General features: G+C 45.6%; 1 protein-coding gene across 13 annotated transcripts in view; it reads right to left on the minus strand.

Moving 5' to 3' along the window:
• Positions 1-5,918: 5,918 nt before the first annotated feature.
• The window catches only part of PHACTR1 (phosphatase and actin regulator 1), a 320,178-nt gene continuing 300,964 nt past the window's right edge, over positions 5,919-25,132 (minus strand). For all 13 annotated transcript variants that reach the window (XM_074575919.1, XM_074575913.1, XM_074575918.1 and 10 more), the window contains 4 exons: positions 21,040-21,101; positions 12,181-12,321; positions 8,377-8,453; positions 5,919-6,085 (listed from right to left, as the gene is read on the minus strand). In XM_074575919.1, coding sequence (XP_074432020.1) covers positions 6,070-6,085; positions 8,377-8,453; positions 12,181-12,321; positions 21,040-21,101 — 296 coding nt within the window. In that variant the 3' untranslated portion in view covers positions 5,919-6,069. The remainder of the gene's footprint in view (positions 6,086-8,376; positions 8,454-12,180; positions 12,322-21,039; positions 21,102-25,132) is intronic.

Here is a 25,132-nt window from a genome sequence, read left to right on the forward strand (position 1 = left end):
GCGCCCTGCAGGAACTGTCGGTCGTTCCTGTGGGTCTGCTGTCCTGAGGTTTTTCTGAAGTGGTTTGACGCAGTTGGTAAAGATAGCACAAACGCTATTGCTGAGCTGGTCACCAGGGGCTGCCTGGGTAATGGAGAATTGATTTATTTTTTTTCTTCAGCCCTCCTCTTTGTTTCCTGCCTAAAGATGGCATTAGATTGCAATTCGATTTGCTAGTAATTACATGGACTTTACTGAAGACACACATGTCTCTTTCCTTAGGCCAGTTTTATTAAAATGCTTCAGTTAAAACATAAAAAAAAGCCCAACACTGTATAATGCTGCTACGGAAGCCGTAGCTAGTTGTGGGGGAAGGGGCTCTTTAGTCAAAAACCAAGTTGTGTTTATTGGGTTTTTTTTTAGTTCATTTACTTATCCAAACCTAACTGATTAGCTACAAACCTGCTGGCTGCCAGAATGGAAATATATGCCAACACACACAAGGCCTGTAAGGTCAGTGAAAACTTACCCAAATGGAAACAAACAAAAAACCCCAGTACTAGAGTTTTGATCGTGTTGTGTCTCCCTATTAGCAATGGAAAGGAGCAGAACTTGATTAAAGAGTATATGGACCTTTCATTGGGAGCCTCTGTGTGTCTCAGGGAGTGCACAGGGTGTTGCCTATAGGACAAAGACTTGTGAACAGGGAAGAGAGAGTAGAGTTGGCAAATTCTGCACGTTGACTCTGGCAGTAGGCACTTGACCGAGTCTGTACTGACAACATTGTGGTGAGAGGTGGGTGTTGGTTGTGTGTGTCTAGTGCAGCCTGTTGGTTTTGTTCTTTATTAGCCTGGTGTTGGGTACAACTTCAGCAGCCGAGATACCGGTCATCTTCCTTTGCCGAACCAGCTCACAGAGCCGGCACGAGCGGCTCAGCCGATACATCACCCCATCCATCTGCTCTGGTAAGTCTCGCTCTCCTGTGTTGCTCTCCCCGCTGAGGTGTGGGCACGCCGTGGGGTGCCCGCTCTGTCACCGTGGCTGCAGTGCTGAGCCTGGCTATCAGCAGGAGGGCTGGTGTCCTCGACTGCATCCCTTCCGTACCCCATCAGTCGCTGGGATGGAGGGTGATAAAATACACAGGCACAGGACCGCTTTTTTTTTTTTTTTAAATGAATTTTTTTTAAGAAACTGCATACATCAGAGACAAACAATAATTTAAATACCATGCAGTTTCAGTATGTACAAAAACTAGGACATAGAGATCCAGTTTAATTTTTTTCTAGTTATTTACATCGTTTTCATACAGCCATAACCTGTTAAATTACAATACTGGAAGAGCACATGATTGACAGCCACCACACTCACTCCTATACAAAGACAAACTATATACATACACTTGGATATCAACTGGAAAATGCAACTGGTGCAGGAGTAACTGGGACACACGGGAACGCAGGTAATGTGCCCGTCACCTCCTCTTTGTTTACTGAAGTTGTTCCCATGTTGAGCAGACTGAACACCTGGGAAAAATCATCTGTCCCCTTTTTCTTTCCTGATTTTTTTTATTTATTAGCCTAGTCATCTCCCATGGCTATTTATACAAAGTGATTTTGTTTGCAGGCACGTTAGGGAACCTCCCGTTCACATATAACTCTGGATTTCCAGCTCACCCGTGTTTTTTTTTTTTTTTTTGGTGAGTGCAAGCTTTCCCTAGGCATGTTGGAATTGCTCCCCCTCTGTTGGTTGCTAGTGTTTGCCCCGTACAGATGGCACTGTAGAAGTAATGAAGGGTGAGTTTTGGTGACTAGTTGCAGTGACGACAAAGAAGTGCCGCAGTTACATATAATTATTAGGCTGAAATATATTTGCGTGAGGGGTTCACTAAATAGTTTCAGTTAACGTAAAATAGTTAAAAATCTATTACATTCTCCCCCCCGCCCCACCCTTTCCTTTTCTTCTGGTAAGTGTGTGTGTGCTAGGAATTGTCTAGACACAAAAGCTGCCCTGAGCCCCATCCCAGCGAACCTGCAGCCTGAAACTTCCTCAGCTTGCGAGTGCCTAACCAGCGGGGCAGAGGGTGGGGAAAGGCCACAGCCCCGTCCTTCCCCGGTAGTCATAAGCCAGGTCCCTATAGCCCGTGGCTGGTGAGGGTGTGGGTGGGAGGGCCAGGCCACCATTGTGTTTCCTCACCATCACTTTTTTTTCCCCCCAAACAATCAAAACTTTTGTCTAGATGTTTTGGAATTGCTTTACCAATCCCACCACCTCCTCAGCACTCCCAGTTTCCCCTTCATCTTTCCATAGGCTGTAGAACAGACGTCACAATACTTGTACATTTTAAGTATGAATAACCCATTGGGATTCAGTGGATTATAACCAAAATGTTTTTCTTTCTTGACTGCAGAATATTACCTCCATTATCAGCCCCGGAGATGGATGATTGAAATAGCCATTTTTGTTCTGTGTTGATTTTTCCATTCTCTAAACCTGATGCAATTTCTTTATTACTACTATTAATCTCCTCCTAATATGACTTGCGGATGAGTGGTGTTAACTGCGGTATTAACTGAGTCTTAGCAGAAATTTTATCATCTTTATGTCCTGCACATAATCCCGGTTGAAGGTGGGGGGAAATCATGACTTTGTTGTTATTTTTTTCACCCTCAACAGAATAGCAACTACTTTACTGTGGTAGAGATGGCTTTCACAGATAAGAAGAAAACAGGTTTAAATAAAAAAAAAAAAAAAAAAAAGACTAGCTTTTCCCCCCTACTGCTTGCAACTTCCCACGGATGCCAGAGGTGGGCGTGCAAACTGAGGGCGCGCTGCAGTGTTCAGGCACTGAAAGGTTGCTGAAGAATGCCTCGCCAAAGGGTAACTTTGCAAAATACCCAGATCCACTGAAGGTAAAACCAGATGATGTGCCAGTTCTGCGACGCTTACTAACAGTGCCAAACACTTTATATGGCTTCTTTCTCCTCCTCCTTTTCCCTTTTCGGTAATAAGCTCTACTTGCAATTCGGGAGAAATATGGCAGTTTTTCCACTGTGTCCTGGTGTCTGCTCAGCCAGGAGTTAACATCATTACAAAAGAAAAGAAGAGTAAAGCATTGCCACATATAGCTGCCCTGGGGACAGCCTGAATCCTGAGGCAGGCAGAGAGCGACAACTTGCTAAGAGGTCGGCCGGGACCTGCCTGGGGCCCACCCAGACGAAGGCAGGGTGCCGGGGAACGTCTGGCCGTCACCCAAGACTTGCCTCAACCTCTGCCCGAGGGTTTATTTAGGCCACCAGACTGGCAGATGTGGGCACTGCTGGGGCTCCATGGCCAGGAGGGACGGTGGCAGTACCCAGAGTGACGTTGCCCCCTGACTACCCCTTCCCCTGGGGACTCTGGCACCGACAACAGACTGAGAGCAGCAGTCTGCCACTTACACCTCTTTCCTCTTCATTTTAATCATGAAATTAAAAAAAATTAAATCTCTCCTCCCACCAGCTTTCTTGACTCCTGCGGTTTCTGTCACCACTGGTCCTTAAATGGCCTCCTTTCCCTTTCACACTGAACCTCTGAGCTAACGACGGCAGGGCAGGTATGGGATCCATACTGGGAATGTGAGGGCTTGTTGCTCTTCGAAACAGCCACATTGCAGAGCCCTCTCTTAATGCACTGTATGCACATAGCCAAAAGCCTAGAGTTTTGTTTTCCCTTTTTAAAGCTGTGGTGGTCTTGTTATGAGTGCATGTGTACGTCAATGAATTTAAAAACATGACGCCCCCCCGGCTTTTCATGAAAATAACCCCAAAGCAGTGTATTCCTGGCTAGTACGTAAGCGCTCTGTCTTTACTGCACTGAGCTGATAAAATTGCACATTAAAGGCTTCCACTACGGATGAACTTGTATCTAAAGCAACTGTGAGCTGGCGATGCAGGGATTGCCGGGTGTGTTTCCTCAGAAATCATCACCTCGTCTGGGCAGCGTATCGCATCAGAGACATGCTGGCTCAAAAACCAGGCACCAGAAACCAGCTGGTTTTTACTTTCCTTTGTAGCATCTTCCATCCTACAAGAGCCAATTGTTGTTTAATAGCCAATAACCCGCAGCCTTGCAAGGATGGCCGCAGCTGAGAATGAAATGCTTTTCGCTTGTCGCTGATGGGGAGCAAATCTGTGAGGTATTGCGTACTGCTGCTAAGCGAAATGGAGCGCGTTAGCCTCGCTGCCCGTGTCATTTGGGCAGGCTGGATGCTACCGCAACTCCATGGGCTACACGCAGGTCCCTTTGCTTTACTCCTGCGACCAGAGGAGTGAGACCAAGGCCTGAGAAGAGGCAGGAGTGTTGGCACGACGCAGCATTGGCCATTAAATGCTCACGCGCGAGAGGCTTCTCGTCCCGCAATCGGTAAAGGGCAATGTTAGCATGGCATCGGGGGAGGTAGAGAGGGAGCACAGAAGAGTGGATAGATACATGGAAGACAGCGAGAAAGGAAAAAAAAATTAATAACAGAAATAACATTTTAGTAAAAAACTTTGGCCTCTCTGCTCAATCTGTCAAAGCAAAACAGCTATTTTGGAAGAAAAAAGGTGTCCTGAAGTGATAATCTGGAACTTCTTACAGTGATGTTGCTACAGTGCTTTGGGCCAGTGGCCCAAAACATGGCATGATAGTTCCTTGTAAGAGCTGTAAAGGAATCCTGGACGATGTTTGCCCCAGCTTGCTGGCGTTACACTAGTTAAGGACTTGATTATGGGAGGTGCTGGCCAAAGTTCAGAAAAGCACTTACATGTGTTCAGCTTCAATTAAGCCTGTCAGACGTCTTCTTGAATGCAGTGAGGCTGTTTGCGTGCTTACTTAGCGTTAAGCACGCACTTAAGTTGGCAGGTAAAGCAGGCCCAGAGTGACCAGCTCTCTGAGCTCTCCTTGGTCAGTCTGTGTGTTAAACCACTATAAGAAAAATAAATTAAAACCAAACCAGAACACCTCTGAATTGCTGTCCTCATGCGTCAGCTGAGGGTACCGGTGACAAGTCCGATGCACCACGCTCCTTTTGTTAGGCCAGGTAACACGATCTGCCATGCTTTTCTCAGGGTGAGGTTAGGATCAGTTCTTGAAACACCTGATACAGAGAGGATGGATATCCCTCCTCGACCCCCCCAGTTCCTCCTCTCCTGTGTCCCTCTGCACAGCGGGTGGGAATGCCAGCCTTTCTTGCTGCCGGGCGCACGTTGGCTCTCACACAGTCACGATGCTTGGGTGTGAAAAAACAATCTACAAGCTGCGCGAATGCCATGCAGTGACCATGAAGAGATGGGTTTTGCTTGCTTGTCCTCAACGTTCTTGTCGCTTACTGCTGATGGGTTCACAACTGGGTTTAGAAAATTATACTTGAAAGAGGTGAAAAATAAACAGTTGCTAGAAGTCAACCAGCCTTCAATAGGGAGTCCGGTTCTCTATAGGCGACGCCTTTTTCTGCTTGGGAGCCAAACAATGCCTATCGATTGGCCTTAAACTTCTCCTTTCTAGTCAGATGATATTCACAGATGGGTTGGCCCGAAGAGGAGTTTTGATCCTTCACCATCCTCATAAGGTGCTCGCAGCCTGAAAGGAGTGTTTGGTATAAGTGCTTTAGTGCCATAGGTGCTGGTCTTTTGGAGCCTTCACCCAGGCCAGTGATTCCCTGAACACCATCTCAGGGCTCTCTGGAGCTGATGACAGGGGCTTGTCAGGATGAGGGGGCATGCCCGAAGACGAAATGGATGCACCACCAGCTGGGCTTGAACATGTATGGCAAATCCACATGCCAGGAAAGTCTTATACATAGATGCCAAGTCTTGGCACGATTCCCACCAGGGGTATTTTCTGTTATTGAAGCTTGAACCAGCAGGTCTGATGATGCTGCAGTACCCATCACATGTAAATACAATTTTCCTTTTTTTATATTTATTTTTCTACTCTTTTTCTTTTTTTTTTTTAAAAAGGCAGTTCAGAAGATTTACATTGTACGTAACAGGGAAGTGAATAATACCAGCACTTAAGGTTCCTTTTAGTTATGTGTTGAAGATGGCATAGTAGTCAGGTAGAGTTGAACTGCTACGGTCTATGAAACCTAAAACCCAAAGGGGGAAAAAAAAAAAAAGAGAAATAGTAAGATAACAGCCTCACATGCATATTGTACATAAAAAAAATTGGAGAACTAATTGCTACAGTGACACAATTGGGGCAGCTCGATTCCTGCAGCATTGACATCAGCCATGCTGGTACCCAGAGCAGCCACTCGCACTTCCTTGGACCTCGCCAGAATCACAACTCATAGGCTTAAGCTGTTAGCACCAAAAATCTACCAAAGACACTAACACGCTTTAGGTCCATCCTATCAGATCCCTGAGTGAGTTATTTGAGATCAGCCAGGCCTTTTTCAGACCACACCATGCCACAAAAATTGTCTGGTTTAGGCAAACCTTATGCTCTTCAGACAGAAAGATTTACATACAGTTCAAGTATGATTACTCCTGAATATCTGGGGATAAAGAGACAAGTAGAGCTAAAATGGCCACCCCTTCTGCAAGTCCACCCTCTGTCAGGAGGCCTGGGTTTGTCAGCTCTCCAAAGCTATTTTTTTTTAAGCTTTGATTTCCTACTCAATCATGAATTAATTAATGTGTCCCACTAGTAAAGCAACGCTCCCATTCTTTGCTCAGTTCATGCCACTGCTTAATGACATGAATAGCTCATTACCTTGCTAATGATTTTATAATGGTGATTTATCTAAGTTTGTTTAAGGGAATTACTCTGTTTTGTTTAAGCGTGCTTCCTTCAAGTGCGTATTTCCTGAGGCCACTTGTCTAACCAGTAAGTCCTGCTGAATTTCAGCCAAACCCTTAGCCCAGTTTCTATTACATCAGCTGCATCTCTGGGTACGCCTGGCCCAGACTTAGCGACTCAAAGCCACTTGGTGGCTTTCAAATATAAACTGAGTCACCTTAGAAGGTCACTGCTCACCCCGATGCTGCAAGAGATGCAAAATACTGCCCAGAAGCCTGTGAAAGCCAAGCAGCTAGAGAGTCTTCTGGAAAACTAAACCAGCCTCTATGTTTATGGGATGCTAAAGGCCTCGTGGAAATCTACGGAGCTCTCAATGGCGCTCAACTCCTTGTAGCAACACCCCCCTTTTAAACAGCGGCATCCTTTCCAAGTTTGTCACCGCTCTCCTGGAGGAGCGAGCCAAATGTCCCTCAAAGGCTCGGGCACCAGGGTCAACAGATCTGGGCCAACTGCACACCCTACAGTTCCTTCCAGACCTCCTGGCGCAAAGGCAGCTGGCCTGTCTCTAGCAGCGCTCTGCTGTCACAAACCCCAGCGCAACCGTCCCAGCACATGCTGGGAAGTAGGAGGGAGACCGTTTCTGCAAGGGAATGTATGCATAATGCATGTGGTGAATTTTAATATAATTATTAATTTATCACATAAAAATCCCCTAATACAAAATTAATTTTGCCTTAAGCTTTTCTGTATTTTTCTTAAAAGTATTAACTGCATTTTTTTATGAGCACCTAGCTGGTGAATGTATTAATACCAGGGCAGCTCCAGCGTTGCACCAGATCTTACTCTCACTTGTCTTCAATACCTAACACTTGTTTTTAAGGTCTGACAATGAGCGTGGGTTAATGTTGATTTGCAAAGGCCTGACTTCAACTGGAACGCCAGGAGTTCAGCTCACCGCGGCACCAAAGCCAGGGCACACTCAGCTCAGGCTGGGCGAAGGGACGTGCCCCGACCTCCCAGCCTGCCTCGGCCGTAGCCTGTCGGAGGGGAGCGTTGGTAGTTTGGGGTCATGGATAATTCATTCAGTCTCTACCTTTTTAACCCCAAAAAGCCTAAAAGTGTAAAAAAAAATCGTGCCTCGCTTTTAATGCCCACCTTGCTAGTTCCCCAGCGCGTCGCCTGTGGCAGGACGTGGAGGACAGGGCTGAGAGAGGTGTGTGTGGGGTGTGTGTAGTGTGGAACAGCCGTCCGCTCAGTGGGATTGGATCTGCGCTTGCTCATTCATACCTTGCTACGGACTGGCTCTACCAGAGCTCCCTGTCCTCCTTCAGACACCAACACTATTTGCTTTTGGTATCAGAGGAACAGACATGCAGCTAGGGAGAGCAGGGTGATTTAAAAAAATAAAATAAAGGGAGGTCACACTTTATTAAACAGACAGCACATGCCTGCATACCGCCATGTAATGGGTCAGTATGAGTTTGTGCGAGCTTCTTTTACAGCCTGTAATTCTAAATGTTGTTTAGACCTCGTGGTGTGTTCAGTGGGTGTTGGAGAAAGAGCTGCTGGTGGTTTTTTTTTTTAAAAAAAACAACAGTATTCATTGATACTCTTAAAAAATTAATGTCAGCTTACCTTGTTAGATGCCTACTTAATTCATGAACTTCCATTTCAGTGCTTTTAAATTCATTAAGCTCTTTTCGAATGGCTGCCTGCAAAGGACAAATAAACTCATAAATGTATAAATGAGAGAGATCAAAATAAGTTCACTTTGTTCTGAAAACAGTATATTAAAAGTGAAGCAGATAGATAACATTATCAGAGAGAGAAAGAAAAACATAAAAAAGACTTTAAAATGTGAAAAGGCACAGAGATAAACACGTTCTAAATCACATAAAGGGAAGAGATAAATGCTTCGGTGGAATGGCTCAATTTGAAAACATATTGTAGATGCAGATACAGAACCCAATTCTGGCTTATTATGTGAACACTTTTCATGTACAAAATCTAAATTAGCATACGCATGAGAAAACAAAGGTGCACCAGAGTTGCTCAAACGCTGCATCTGTTTCAGAGCTGGACTGTGAGTAAACTCTGCCTGGATCTCGCCAAACTTATATTTGAGATGTCTCCCGCCTTTATGCGGTCCCGAATTTCCTCGGATGAAGTTACTAAAGTGGCAGAGCTTACTTCATAGAATCACAGAATCATAGAATAGTTTGGGTTGGAAGGCACCTTTAAAGGTCATCTAGTCCAACCTTCCCTGCAATGAGCAGGGACACCTTCAACTAGATCAGGTTGCTCAGAGCTCCATCCAACCCGACCTTGAACGTAGTTGGGAGGGAAAGAGGGGTGCCTGCCTCCCTGCCCTCCTCTCTGCCTCGGGCTGTGCTCCTCTGCCCTTCTGACCCAGCCGTGCCATTTACTGAACCGATTCAACGCACTAATCCAGCAGAAAACTGGCCACAGGTGGTCGTATTCAGCATTTGCAGGAGACTCAAGTTGCCTACAGCCTCTGTGGTTTGTCCACAAGAGAAAAGAAAACCAGGGGTGACTGGCAGGAAGAGAGAAATTGAAGAATAAAAATATAAGCGGGGGTGTGACTTGGAGGGACTCAGCTTTGTGTCGGAGGGGGCGCTCAGCAGGACCGGCTCAAGTCCCAAGCCCCAAAGTCATGACTTCTGACAGCCCTGTGGTATTTGTAGCTCACAAGGGGCTTTCACTGTGAGCGTACGGAGAGGTATGTGGCTGCCGCAGCCAAAGGCTCCCATGGGTCCAAGGTGTGTGCCGCTGCCTTGCTGTGTGATGCTCAAATCGGCATCGGCTGCTGCAAGGGGCTGCTCCCGTCAGTGGTGCTCGTCTCTGTCAGGAATTTTTCTCGATGAAGGAAAGCTAAACTAGTACACAGAATCACAGAATGGTAGGGGTTGGAAGGGACCTTTGGAGATCATCTAGTCCAACCCCCCTGCCGAAGCAGGGTCACCTACAGCAGGCTGGACAGGAACACATCCAGGTGGGTTTTGAGTATCTCCACGGAAGGGGACTCCACAACCTCTCTGGGCAGCCTGTTCCTGTGCTCTGCCACCCTCAAACAGAGGGTAACAGAGTGCTGTACGAACAGCACGAGCCCAGAACAGGGCTTTTGCAACAGCCGCTGATCCAGTCACCAACCACCTTTGCCTTGACAAGCTCTAAGCGACAGATTTGGCGAGTGTGATCTACAGAAAAGGCTCCCCGCGCTCTTTCTGCACAGCTTTGGGGTTTTATTTACCTTAGAAATGTCTGTCAGCCTCTGCCTCCATCTATCAGGACAGAGCGACAGCTATGCAGCAGCTCAACAGCCTACCTTCAGCAGACCTGCTGCTGAACTTTGAAACCAGAGTTTCTGAACCAGAAACTTTGCTGCTTAAGCATCTGTGAAGGAGGCCAGGTGGGCTGCTGACTCCCATAAGGTCTGAAATCTGCTGGAGAGATTTAGAAGTGCCTCTTTTATTCCTCTAAGAGCCAGCCCTGGTACAGATGAAGTCAGACTGAAGGCAGTTCCCAACACCCAACACACAGTGCCAGATTTACTGACATCAGACCAGAAAAGTCCATCACTAAAATGTATTTTTGCAATAAATCTAGCCTGTGCTGACCAGTGAAGATGGTTATTGAATCAAAGCTCTGGAAGAAAATAATCATTTATAGGACGTTGCAGCTTTGTCAGACATTTTAGAGTTGTGTTCAGTTTGTCTGGCTATTTTTTCCAACAGTGGACAGAGTGGTGGGGAAAAGCAGGTCATCTGAACGTAGAAATCAGAATACCACCCATATGACCCAAACACAAAAAATAATGTATCTGCTTCCTTATGCCGTAAGGGGCACTCATATTAGAAATGACAAACATTTCTTCTTCTCCTGCTTTGCTTCGAAAAGGTTCACTTGGAGAACTTAAGCCCTTTGCTCTGTGTACGGACTTTGTATATGCATTATAAAAAAGAAAAAGTGACCTCAAAGTACTCTGAGGCCTTAATTCTGAATTCTTTACCAGGCTACGTTTAATAGTGGTATCTAATACTTGTTCTTTTCCCAGACACAGGATGAGGAAGGATGTCTCTGGACACCAAATATTCTCCTTTCCCAGCTGGGTCTCTCCGTGCCTTTCATCCCAGATAGGGATGAAAAGCTACAGAACCGGCTGGAGATGTATTCCCTCCCTCATCTATCAATCAGGAGAATATAACTAAGTCAGCTGAATAAGATCTTGTCCAATGTGGACAAGGTAAAATGGGAAACGCCAATTTAACCCAGTAAATTAAGGTCTGTGTATAGTCCAGGGGAAGTTTTTCTTTTTTTCTTTCAGATCAGTTTATGCTACGTTAACTTATCCAAAGCTAAACTGAAAAAGCCCTCTGTCAAGGAGAAAACCAGAGGTCACAAAACTATGCAAGTCCTTTGGTTATATTATACAAGTAGAATGGGCTGCCCTTTTCTCTGTCAATAAAACCAAGAGCATCATAAATAAGTGGCACGGCCAGGAATCCTGCTCCAGTCTCTGGACATGACAGTCTTCAACGCTGCGTGAGTCCCACAGCAAAAAAAACAGTTGAGTACCTGAAAGTCTTTAAAATTACACGGCCATCACAGAATGACTAAAGCATGGGAGTCACTGATCAGCCTCATAGTCCTCTTTTCTTACGGTGACCATACAATGTTTAAGTCTTCTTCCTGAGGCACGATTAAGACCCTCAGGGTACGACTGTTACAATTTGCCAGCAATTTAATTCCTCTGCCACCAATGCTGCCACCAGAGACACCACTGAGTGAAGGTCCCACTGGCGCTCAGAGGACAACGCACTCGATAGCAAATGCGCAGCTCTTCTTCACCTGCAGGGCTCACGTGATTTCAGTTTAGTGCTTAAAACACACCGTGGAACGGGGCAGAAATCCTGAGTAAACGCCCCTTCCTAGCAAACTGGAGAGAAGTTACCTGGCTTCGCTGGGAGGTGCTTTTGCCAATTATTTGACCTACTGTGATTTTTGCACCCAGGCCTGCTCTGTCCTGGCATAGCAATTCTGGCAAGTGCTGCTGTCACACTGCTCTGCTAGGTCCTGCAGCAGCTCTGAGATGGCAGAAATGACGTGGCAAGACCAAAACCAACAAACAAATAACAGGGCTGCCATCGAGACCTTTTCCTCAAAGGGCTTGATATTCCCTCCTCTCTGTTTAAGTGGTATTAGCCTTGCTCCTGGCTTCCACCCATATAGAAGCCTTCTCGCCAAAGATTTATGACTCGAAAAACAAACCTTGCGAATGGGAAGAAACCACAGGTGTGTTGGGAAGGGACATCAGGTGGAGGCTTATTCCTTGACGGTCGTTGGGACCCAAGGGATGCCGTTCGCTGTGACGTGCTTTAGCTATTCAGATCATGGCCCTCCCAAAGCTGTTCCACTTACTTTGTCGGCGGCTGTGAGTCGTGTCCAGGGTTTGTCCGCCCTCCTGTCGTAGTCCTGCGCATCTGCCACTTCTACATAGTCGCTGAAGCGGATGAGGATCTTCCTCTCACGTAGCTCTTCTACCGTGGGCCTTTGACTCAGCTGCAGGTTTGAGGAAGGAGTGGAAAAAGACATCAGGACTTCACTTTTTCTCTGCCAGAGTGCTGCTTGGGGATTTATTTTATTATTATTATGATGATAAAAAGAGGGTTCAGGCATTCCTAGTACTGTTGTTTCTGTCAACCTTTCACAGAATTGCTACCTGGGGAGACAACCTCTTGTTACAGCACCTTGAATATCACCCCACCTTGCTGCCGGAGCAGCAGCACTGTTTGGGAAGCAGCTGTGGCTGGAGAACCCAATCCCTGGCAGGAACGAGATGTAATGCAAGAAAGTCTCCTCATGCACCCATATCTCAGGAAGGGACGGAGGCCACAACACAACTTCAAAACCACCTGCCCAGGCTGTACGCTGCCCAGCCTTGAGCTGCTGTGTGTGCTTCTGCGCTGCCTGGGAAGAGTCCGGCAAAGGCACCGAGCGGCTCCTGCCCTGAATTATGTGCAAAAGGTGACAAATGACTTTCCTTACCATTCTGTTATTCTGCAGACTTGTCCTTACCTCCAGAAAAGGCAGGCAGGATGATGACTATTGCACATTGAAGTTCTCACTGTGTGCTGCAGCTCAATTTTGTGTCACAGCATATTTGACTTTTAACAGTTTGCATTGCATACTACAAGCTCAGAAAAAAAAAAATTGAAAGGGTGGATTGTATCACGTCAAGAAAGCATCTTCATTGTTCCAAAGCATTTCTTTCAAATTCCACAGCAGAATAGGCAGCCACAGCCAAAACTCTCCTCTCAAATTAGAAACAGTAGCGTGCTGGTAGTCCACGTATTGCACAGCCAGTTACATGGCTAGGGACAGGAACTGGCTTTCAGTGGTCAATTCTCCTTGGATGGAGAGCATGCTGGTTAATGTCAAAAGCAATTCCGTAAGTGCTTCTGAAGAAGGTCCTACATATGTGCGTGTGCATGTGGCTGTACATTAGCTGCAAAGGTTTTCACCATTAGAGTGAAACATTTGTAATTGTGAGATATCAGGAAAAATAATATCCTGCTAACAATTAGCTAGACAGTGTATCATGTTATTTCCACTCATTAGAAATAGGTGTGTTTTGCAATACTTCAGCCTTGTGAATAGCGAAAGGTCTAAATATTTCATAAAATGCTTGAGACTGTTCTGCAAACGTATTTAGGCTTCTGGATCCAGACACGCAATTCCACCTTCCTCCCTAAATAAGTATCTCAGTTCCCTGCATTTCATCTTCCAGGGAGAATTAAGATTCAAAACAGCCAGGATGCTAAGTGGAGGGTGAAAAATTTGCGAGATCACAAGAAAGAGAAGCACACGCTTGAAATCCCACCTTCCTCCAGCATTTGGGTGCTGATGCGAGCCAGTTCCACCTCCCCATCCTGCCTCTGGATTTAAATCCCTGTGTGCTTGTTCTTGGCATGGATGGTTGCCTCTCTCCTCTCTTTTTAGAAAAGATGGTTGTGGCGGGAGGTGACAGTGGGGCTGCTCTCTTTACGTGGATAGGCCTGAGCACGCACGCCTGAACTGGAGTTCAAACACCTGATGCAGGGAGTCTGCAGAGGTGCACGAATGCCTCGCCTGTGAGATGCTCTGGGACAGGAACCAGGTTCTGGTTCCCCCTCCTGGCTGCAGCCCAGACATTTTGCTCACACTGAGGGGAGAGAAATCTCCTAAAGAAAGTGTAGCCAGGAGCACAACTCTACACTGCCATGCAATGTCCTTGCCTAGGACAGCCGGCATCAGTCAAGTCGCAGCTTAGCAGTTCATATGTCATCTCCATAGCCATTTCAGGTTAAATGACAATATTTAATAGGGGGAAAACTCATTGCTGGTTTGAAAAGGAGCAACTTTGAAAATTCTGAATACTGCAAAGATCTTAAAACTAGATGGTTTTCTCACACCCAACTTCTTCTATGGGAAACCATGGAGCTTCCTGTGGCGAGCTGCTCCACGTCTGTTTGTCACACAACATTCCGCCTATTTCTTCCAAAAGCTTCCCAAGGAAAGCCCCGTTTCATATACCCACATTCAGGCCAGCCGTGTTCAGGTCAGCCAAAAAGCATGTAGGCAGTGAGGCTGGCAAGAAGCATGCCTTTCTCAACTCAGACTACAAGTTTTGGGGACCCTTTTTCAAAAAAAAAAAAAGCATACACGGGAGGCATAACCTTTTGTTTTTTAGACAACAGGACAAACCTGTCTGTGAGGTAGAGTACCATGTCAGAAAAGCCAGAAGGCACAACAAAGTAGATTGAAACACGTATAGATTTAAAAGTGTTATTTTTCGCTCTTGCGGAATAGAATTGCCTCTTCAGCCTGCAGCCCCGAAACCTATGCCTAAGTCACCTGCAAGCCAAATACACGCTGCAATTAACAGACGGGCTTCTAATAAAAGCAAGCAAACCAAACTGCTATACGTGCTTGGAGTACAATCACAGTTACACTATGAGTGAGGCTTCTCTCTGTCTTACAGCCCATCTTGAATTTGATTTCAAATGGCTGGGCTGTTCTAGCAGCCCTAGCGCTAGGAGCCGCAGGTTTGTTAGCGCCGATGCATTATTACTCAGATAGCACAGCAGAATTTTCCTTCCAATTATTTAAAATCTAAGGCCTGACTATGGGAACAGAGAATCTTTATGCTGAAGCAATATTATGACTAGACACCAAAATTTCAAAGATAAGGGTGAGACTCTATCTTTATTTGCATCGACTGCTTCTCTTCTCACAACAGCACGAATTAAGGATGAATCACTAATATTATCTGTACATTTCTCAGCTTTTATCATTTTAGGATGTAGCCCAGACGTTGTTTCAAATTAGGATGGAGTTTTTTAAAAAATAAAACGTCTTATCACATGGAGCACGTTGACACCAGCAAAATATAAAATCCTCTGAATTAAACCCTGTGTTTCTAAATAGCTACAAGGGAAGCAGGAGTTCCTACAAGGTTTGCAAGCTGGAAGAGGACTTTCACAAAACGACTGGCCCTATTTTACGGCTTCTATCAGCTCTTGACATTAGACGCCTTTCACCTTTGTGCTAATCTAAGTGATTAGCAAGTTTGTACAAAGGAGAAGGCAGGTGGCTGTTGATACACGGAAGCGTGCCGTGCCAGGCCCATGTCCACGTGGTGTCAAGAGCACAAGAGCACCAAGAGCCACAGAGGCAGCGGTACTTTTGCCAGCAATGTGAATTCACTGCTGGTATTGACCTCAGTGCCGCACCGGGTCTCAAACAGCTAATGTGGCTTCCTCGGCGTGCTGTGTGTTGGTTAAAATCAAAGAAATGACAGTAAATGTTCAGGGCCACATGATGAAATGAGACAAACCTGAGGTAAGTTCGCAAATGCACAAAAACCATCTCAGGTACATCATCCGTACATTTTACAGCACTGAAACACACTGCAACCCTTCGGTGGGTGTGAAGAACAGCGCACTGAGTTATACGTGAAAAAATGTCAAGGGCAACAAGCACATTATGAAACTTTGGTGTTAATGTGAATTTTTCATTCTTAGGTGATGCCTGAACGTAAGACAGGCTCAACGCTGCTTTTTCTTGTCCTCTGAAGTCATATAACTATTACTGTGTATTATTTTTAGATGCCCTGCCTTGGCTTCAGCAACCCCTACAACCAGTGCAATTTAAGGTATTTACCCACCCCAGCAGAGTGGTGGGCAGCTGGAGAAGCACAGAGACCGAGCAACCAGCTCTAGGTGACCCAGGAGGCCCGGGGCAGAGCTACGAACGGAAAAAAGATGCACGGAATCTTGTGCTGGTGTTCTGACTGCCAAAGAGAGTCCTGAAATCCACAGCTTATACTACATAGTTCATGTATAGGCATAAATCTGCATGTATTTACATATATAACCGCACACAAAATATTCAGTACATTAAACAAAAGTGCCAATCTGATCACACCGAATGAAAAGAGAGGGGCAACCACACTGAGTGGTTTTCTGAAAGCCATTAATTAAAGCTATATTATTTGAGTGGTTAACAATCTGCCCTGCCCCTTTCTCACGCCACTGCTGAGATTTCTCGTGAGCTGCTAAGCATGAGGGTCTCCTCAGTATGTCAAGGCTACCCACAGCACCCTTAACTCTTAAATAGCTGGGAAAACAGCTTTGCTAACAGACTCTAAGTGGCTCCACTGTAGGCGTCAGTGCAATGTCTGGTCACGATAAGGGACAGCTCACCTGAGATCTCACCTTGCAGTTTATTTTTATGACCTGTGAGCTGCAGTGTCTTGGGTTAAAGCTGCTTAATGCTACACAGTCCTTCTGTGCAGCACCTGAGAATGAGCTCTGCTTCTTCTCATGGGCAGAAAGAATAGGGCATGTTCGAAACTTACAGTAAGAGGACACGGTCAAGGACGTTGATGCAATTGCCTGCACAAGGTAGTGGCGCTCCACATGGGGAGAAAGGGATCTTACTCGCCAAGCTGGACCCTTTTTTAGTTACTTCTGTCAATGTCAGAGGGATGCGCCTGTGTACATCTGGACTTTTTCTGGGTGTACCTCCTGGGCATATACGTTTCTATTTACTTATTTGTGAAGATTTGTGAGCAGAGGGAGCAGGACAACTTTATGGCGAGTGACCTTGTTATTTGAGCATGAACCAGGGCAAAAATCACTTGCGAAATAAATGGATTTGTATTAATGCAAAAGCAGTGTAAATGAGGACAGCACCTCCCACGTCTTGTCACGGGAGGTCAAGTTTTCCTCTGTATATTCTGGATCACCAGAGATAAAAATGGGGACGTTTCAAGATTTGATGCTACGCCAATTTGCAAGGGAAGGTTTAATGACAACCCCCTTTGTTTGCGGCATGGGAAACGAAGCAAACCTAAGCATCGCCACCAGGTGAAGCAGAGGGGGACATACTCTGGCCAGTCTACTCTTGGGATTTAGTCAAATGCAAAATGCTGAGTTTGCTCTACTTCAGTCACAATGAAGCTCGTTGTCTTGTCACTTCATCGTTGCCTGCTTTGTTACCTTGTTAAAATGTTATAGTTGTTATTTAGGGAAGAAACCAAGGTGAAAAAGTACAGATCTTAACTAGCAGCACACACAATCCCCTCTTTCCTCTGCTCACCACCTTTTGTGGTAAGACATAGGAGCTGGATGTGATGAAAATGCCCCGAAGACCTTTCCCTCTGACTATAAATGCAGTTTATCCAAATTAGCCGCTAACCTTTTTTCTTCCCTGACCCTTTTCCCCCCCTCTGCCTCCCTCTCACCTCCATCTGATCAGTCCCACCTCTCTCAAGAGTTCATTATTTTGAACAGCCTGTGCTGATGCAAGCCAGTGGAGGTCAATTAAAGAAAAGATTGAACAGCAAGACATTTCCCAGTGAGGCACCAGCTCGCTCTCCAGTGAGCAGAGAGTTTAAGTTGTACCAGGGCAGGAATTTAATGGGAGCAAAGATTTCAGATTACTGCTCGGATTTTAAGAAATAGCCATACCTCATCACTTTGGTTGTCGTTATTACTGCTACAAGATTTTTTAGTTTTGGAGCTAGACCTCCGGGAAAAATTAGCTATTGACAGTGGGGGATAGGCAGCAGTAAACAGCTCTGGGAATGGGGTGCACGATGCTATTTGAGATGAGAGAAGGTAAGAAAAGGAGTTTTATTCCTCTTTGCAAGTGATTTGTAATGTGTTCTGTTAATCCAGGCCATGAGTCTCTCTCTGTAGTGGAAGTCCTCATGGGGAGTTCAGGCTTGTGTTAATTGCCTTGGTGCCTGGCCAAATTCACCACGGTTCAGGGAGGATAAATTCTTAGTAGCAGTTCCTGGGGGCCCATATCTCCTTGTGGAGGGGACCTGCCTGCTACACTTTTCCCAGAGGGGCTCTGCATTTAAATATTCCTGGAATGGGCTTGTGGGCCAAGCCCAGTGCTCAGAGAAATCCCCTCCTGATCCACACGTCCCTCCACTCAAACGAAGCTGCTGGGTGGACCCCGAGGGGCAGGGGGAAGGAGCACGGGGTGTCTGGATGTGCAGAACCCATCCGTGGGCACCTTGGGTGACAGGCAAATGCAATTCACCTCTCCTTCATCAGGCAGGAGGGACACGAGCTACAGAGAAACTGTACCAAGCAGCATTCACCTCCTTTTTGTTCTTTGAATGGCACCTACTCTCTATCCTCAGTTAATTTGGAGTTAGATGAGTCTGAGGGGATGAAAAGAGCATAAAGGGGCAGCTCACTATAGGTCACCTGATTTATTTTTTTTTTTTTTTTTTTATTTGGAAATTGCCTGTCCAGATGATGAATTCAACTGGATATTTATTGCCGACTTTAATAAGGCATCTAGACCTAGGAAGGTAATCTTACTTATTACAGCATGTCATGCTACAACTTATCATCATAATACTGTAACAAAATGTCAGCGCTGAAGGAATTTTGAGAACAGCTTTTTAATGGATGAAGTGGGTTGTTCCCTTGGAATAATGACACCAAAAAAACCGGGGACAGTAGCGGTTTCTATAGTGCAAGGTCAAAAGTCTTTCCAGCAGCTTCTGCAGAACTCCCCCTTCCCTTCTTATTACCAACTACAGACGGTTACAAGGAGGCAAGACGGCATACTTGCCTTATGTTGAATTTACCCTGTAGGCACGTGTGCGCATTAAACCTCAGTGCAAACAGAAAGGTCTGCTGGGCAAAACGTTTGCCGTGCGCAATTAAACTTCTGCTTGATCTGAGGTTTAAAATCCTTTGGTAATAAGACTTCAGTACAAATCGACAGAAGGAGCCTGCCACTCTGCTGCAGACGCAACGACACATCTGGGACATGCTCATGAAAGACAGGGCTGGGGAATAACAACAATTTTTGCAGGATTCACTAGGCGGCTGGCATTTCCAGTTGTTACCTATCCACTCGCACACTTTATTCTCTTCTTTCCTCTAGTGACTTCCAAGCTTTTATAACAGTAGGTGAGAAAAAGTTTGCCGTTAGACCAGGCCTGTGGTTCTTTCATTAAAATTACAGTGTGTCACTAGAACAGTTTACAACAATTTAAAAGGATGACCAAAATCGAATGATGCTAAGGCACGTTGCCACCAAACACACAAACGTCGGGGAGAAAAATCTTTACAAGGGAAGAAGCCAAAAAAGGCTAACAGGAACGTGACGGGGAATGGGGGCATGAAATTAAAGAGTGGACTGCCAGGGGCTCGGACTGATGCTACTCTTGCTGTTGTTCCGACTTCAAAGTGCACTCAAGACAAAGAAAGAAATCTCACAGAAGACTGCTGAGGTTTCAGAGGGCAGACATTGCTGCGAGCTATAGCAGCCCGGGCGTTTTAGTTTAGCAAGTAGCTGCGGCCTCTGCCTGCAACAGACAATTCGTGTGCTTTGTAGCTTTCCTACAAAATAACGGAGGATGGAAACCATAGGGCGATAGTGCAGGCTGGGTTAGCAAGCCTGCATTTCTTAGGCAGCAGATTGGTTAGGGGTAGATTTGCTTTTTATCAATTACAGCTGTTCATCAAATGGCACGAAGCTTTGGATTGGATTCCCGCCCGTGTTTACCTTTCAGTGTACAGGGAAATCGAGAGCCCGGTAAAGTGGTATTTCTAGTCCCATGAAACATCTGCAATGCAGTTAGGATCTTTTCTTTCAGGCAGCGCTACGAAGGGATGCGAGAACATCCCTGCCATTGTTGTCAGGAATTTAAGTGTTTTAAAAATAATATCACAGCTCTCTGGGCCGCATTCTTAGCTCCTGCAGACAACAGCAGTATCACCCTGTTGGTGACGGAGAACTCTACTGATTTACGTGAGCTGAGAACAAGGTGTGAGATTTTTAACAATAAAAGAAAACAATCCTCCTCTCTGAATGTAACCTTTGCATGCATATTTACAGCCCTTTCCTTGTCCTTATTTATACCGTGAAAGCTTGTGATCACATAGGTCAAAAAGACAAAGCCACCTAAAACCGTAGAGGAAGGGGGTGGTGCTCCCTCAGAAGCATGTGAGTTTTTAGAGGGCTTTCTCCACCTCTGGAGAGAGGAAACATGTCAGTGGGGAAATAAAGTTTATCTGCAGTAACGGGACGGATTGTTGGCTATGTATATTGGGGCATCTGTAGACATTTACACCAGCTGCAAAACTGAACGTGTGTATCTGAAATGACTGTTCTTCAGTTTTAAGACTAAATGACTTTCAAATGGGAGGAAAACCAAAACCCAAATTATGCCGTTTTGTTCGTCCTTCCCTGCCAATACAAGACTGTTTTCTGCACTGCACACCATTTTGTGAGTGCTTGTCTCTATTTAGTTTAAATGCCTCAAGTGACAATCTCCCTTTCCAGAAGCTGTTTATTTCCCAGTTTTATGCTTCTTTTTGGTGGAATTTTCAAATGCAATCATCATTGTTTTAACTTCGCTCTCTTTGTAATGGCTGCAGAAGCCATTACATTTACAGGGAACAGGGTTAGACAAACGCTAGGCTCTGTATCCTTCACTGCTCAAAGCTCCTTTGGTTACAAAGACCAGATGTTCTTTTGTCCAGTTTCAAAATGCTACCAGCAATAGCCCGCAAAGTAGTTCCCTTCCCTGTCTGTGGACTTACACCCTACACATTGGTGATTTCTTTCAGAGATTTCTTTTCGGACTAGTTTCACATTTTACTTTTGAAAATGGTGCTGAGGAAAAGGAGAAAGGCAAACAACTGTGCAGTAGGGAGAAAGTTACAGTAATGTCGTAACAGGATCAAAGTTGCTTCTCACCTTACGTGTTAATCTTCGCTTTATCTCTCGTTTTTCCTCCTGCTCCTCTTGCTCATTCCGGGCTGTAAAAGATTTACAAGGATCTCAGGCTGCGGACTCATCAGACATGCACAGTATGCAACAAAATAAGCCTCTCCATCAGTATATTAATGTTTCAGGACCTCTCTGATGCACAGCATGTCCCTCTGGGGCTGATGAACTTTCTCGATCCGTAGCTACTGCACTTCTTCACACACTTCATAAAACATCTACAGCCTCCTTCCTTTCCCTGTGTTGGCACCTTTTCATGTGTGTCACTCTCTAGAAGGGCCAGGCAGCGAGCCAGCGCTTCAGAAACCGTTATCTCCCTGCCCACAGGCCTGGTGGCCTCAGGGGCTTCCGCTACGATATGGTCGGATTCTGAGAGGCTGCAAGGTCAATGGTTGGAAAAGAAACACAGGCATTTTATTTTCTTTTCCATCTACAGAATAATTTCTCTGCAGCTACTCTTTGGAGAATGGAAAAAGAATTCAGAATCAGGGGTGCCAGGCAAAATCTGCAACTTCCCATGACCTGAGCAGGGTAAGAAGAGAGTGTCCTTCCATTGTGAGCCTTCACAGCATCACACTGGAGCGTAAAGGCACATCCTAGGGCAATCCATTTTCAACATTAAGCCAAAAGATCACATCACAAGTACGTACCAGGGCAAGCCTCAACCATCATCCCTCAAGAGGACAGTAACATTTGAGCATACCAACTCTTCTTAAACTTAGGAGCAGGCTGTCATGCACGTCTTTCCAATGAACTTTACTGGAAGTCACTAAAAGCCTGGGTTTCTAGGTACCCAAGTCCTCAGTCAGTTAGGATCAGCTTCCACTGTTTCACTGTTGGCTGAATTGCTCCTTACCTTAATCGCACCCGTGCATAATTCTATGATTCTATAACAGATGAGAGCAAACACAGCTCATCAGCTTTTCCAGCAAGTACCCTGTGCCCCTGGTGCGATCTGATTTTCGCTTAGATAGGACTACCTCAGGCAGCAATAACACTCTGCAGTGGAGATTATGGACTTCAAAGGACAGTTTGGGATAGGTGGCTTGACTTAAACTGTCCAACTCTGGACTGAATTAAACCCTGGGGTGAGGGGGGGAATCCCATGTTGCTCTCTGCTGAACCTGTGGGAGAAGCAGGCACCCCTGGCAGAGGGGCAGTAACAAATTGCCTGCTGGAACTTCTTCAGCCAAGAGAGCACAGGTCAGCACTCCCACTAACCAACTGGGACCAGCCAAAAATAATATAAGGAGGTCCTAACCCAATGGGAAGTTTGCCCACAGTGGACGAGATGCAATGTTTCAAATCAACGCATTCAAAATTGGGGTTTTCCCCACACAGAATCAAGACCTGAGGTTCAGAGACCACAGAGGTCTCTGAGCAGGCGAGGAGGGCTGGGCTGGAAGCCAGGTTTCTCGCCGCTCAGGACAGTAGATCCGACAGGTCCATCACAACTGCACACTGACTTCAGTGGGGATGGGAAATCTCCACCAAAGTGGACAAAGAGACAGTCAATGTTATGATGTTTTACAATAAGCTTCTGATCTTTAAATGCCATTTTACCAAAAATAACTGCTTACATTTTCAGGAGGAAGGAAAGTGATACTGGAGTAAAAAGAACAGAAAAGAGGAGGGAGCCACAAGTGGCTTTTTAAATGATAACTGGGATAACTACACTGATAAATATATTTTTCCTCTTTCAACGGTTCCTGCCCCTCCTGGGCTGGATTCTCCTCTAGCAATTTCGTTCTTCCCTTTGTGTCTCAGACTTGGAGGAGGTGGTCCTGGAAACATCTACTCTCAGAAACAGAGCCACTAATAATTCCTTGAAAAATTAGGTGTACTTGGCATACGGTGACTTTTTTTTTCTCTCTCTCCTTACTTTTTATCCCAGCCACACACCTTCAGAGACAGCCAGGCAGGCTGAAGATCTCAGTCAGGTAAAAGCTGGGAATTGGGAATACATTCTCCTCCGAAACCAGAAAGTGACTTTGTTTTAGCTACTTCTTTAAAGTTAATTAAGTCACGCCTACCTTGTGAAGCTACAAAACTGTTGCTTTATTTTATCTTAGGTGTTCAGGAGATGCTCTGTTTCTCTAGGCCCGTGGGTGTGGGTGCAATTTTCTGGCCTGATTTCTGTGGGAGTGTGAAATGTGCCCCAGTACAGTCTGAGACCCTCAGAGCCTACCTAACCATCATTTTTGTAAGGAATTCATGCAACCTTGAATGTGCCAGGCTGAAAACTGAATTACTTGCATCCATCTGAGAAGTGGCACAGGGGTGGTGCATGAGGGGAGGGCCGAGGCATCCTTCCTCATAAACTTGGCCAGCAAGTATTAACTGCAAAAAAATGTTCTTTAGTCTTCACACTAACCCTGCACCTCCGGACTTCTCTCACTATGTGCCATTGACTTAAGAGTCAGTGAATTGGGTATACTTCAGTGAAGGACCCGTCAAGCACCAGTGTCCCTGTTCATAGTTTCTTTGCTGTGGCTGCTGTAATTTCACTGTTGCTACCAGCAAGGAGTGGAACTTGTGCAACAGATGCTGTGCCCTTGCAATTCAATAAAGCTGACCATCTCATAATTATTGCAGTAGCACAGAGCTAGGAAGTGATCACTTCTTGTATAAAGACTGGATGTCCAACTGCATTTTGCCTCAGTTCTTCCCATCAGAATGGGCAATAATGTGGTTACACATGGAAGAGGAACATCATGGTACCAGACATGACATTTGCATCAAGGAGATTTTAGCTTTAACTGTAGAGTAAACTCTACTCAGGAGCTATCTGGGTTTTCTTTTATTTTGTGTGTGTGTATACGCTATGAACTGGGCTTTTGCAAATAGCTTGACCTGCTGATGCAGAGAATTTACACTCTTTTCATTATTGTCTCTCTATGTCTCTCTTTCTCTAGGCTCCACTATATTAATTATAATTCTTTTCCTCAGGAGCCTAGGCAAAGGACACAAAGTGATGCTGTACAAACCAGATGCTATTCATATTTACTTGCCTAAGATTGGAGCATTTTTATGCTTTTTTTTTTTTTTAATTACGTTACTATTTTAATTGTTTGTTCCTTTCCTGCTGTGCTTCACCAAAAGTTGGGATGCCTTGGAAATAACGCATTACTTTTTCCTCTAATTATGAAGTTGTTTGTCTACCAAGACACACATGTTTTTGGGCAGATCTGTGCTTAGGAACCAAGCTACAAAAATTCCATTTCGGAAATAACAATATAGTTCTGGGTTCAGGGAAATATTTTCAAACAGATCCATGTCATTTAGGAGCCTTTATTTAATTCAAAAAGAAACCAGTGTGACTCAGGGGATAACTCCTCTGAACTGTAAGACGTCTTCAGGTCGCTGTGTGACTGCTGCGCTTGGCAAGCTGACATTTAGGAATCTCTGCAAGTCACCCAGCGTTGGAAATACAGCCTCTGCTGATGCTGGTTCAAACACTGCTGCCAAAGCAGCTGCCCAAGACCCCTACTTCCCTCCACCCACCCTTACCAGGGCCAGGGCGGTGTTTACTGGTCACGCACCAGTGACAGATGGTGCATGACACATGTTGGGTCATGCTGGTGGCAAGTCCTGGGATGACAACATGAGCTGCCCAGAGAATTGGCCTCTGTCCCTCCTCGCCTGATCCTGGCATCAGTCACGTTGCAGGTTCCCCCTCCTCCAGCTGTTCTGCTACCTCCCCTGTGAGACCATCACATCTGGATGTGCCACCTTTTTCCCCAGTTTCTGCCCCTGACTTTCTCCAGCTGCCAGGTACGGGAGTGAGGAGCAGGCGGTAGGGGCACAGCTGTCAGAAGGGGGCTGACCCCAAACAAATGGCTTTCCTGGCAGCCTCGGGCTCGCCCACGCCGCTCTGCTGTCCGGTCTTTTCTCCTCTTTGCATCGACAGTGGTGTCTCTCTCTTTGTCTGCCGCACGTAATAACATGAACAGATGAAAAAGCCCCGCTGAGTGTTAATACTATCATTAACTTGCTTGGAATTTGATTTTGAAGTATTTAATCAATCAATTCTGCTAATTTGCAGAGGATTAATCTTCTGCTA

This window comes from Larus michahellis, chromosome 2 (assembly GCF_964199755.1).
Source record: "Larus michahellis chromosome 2, bLarMic1.1, whole genome shotgun sequence".
In the NCBI taxonomy this organism is placed as follows: domain Eukaryota; kingdom Metazoa; phylum Chordata; class Aves; order Charadriiformes; family Laridae; genus Larus; species Larus michahellis.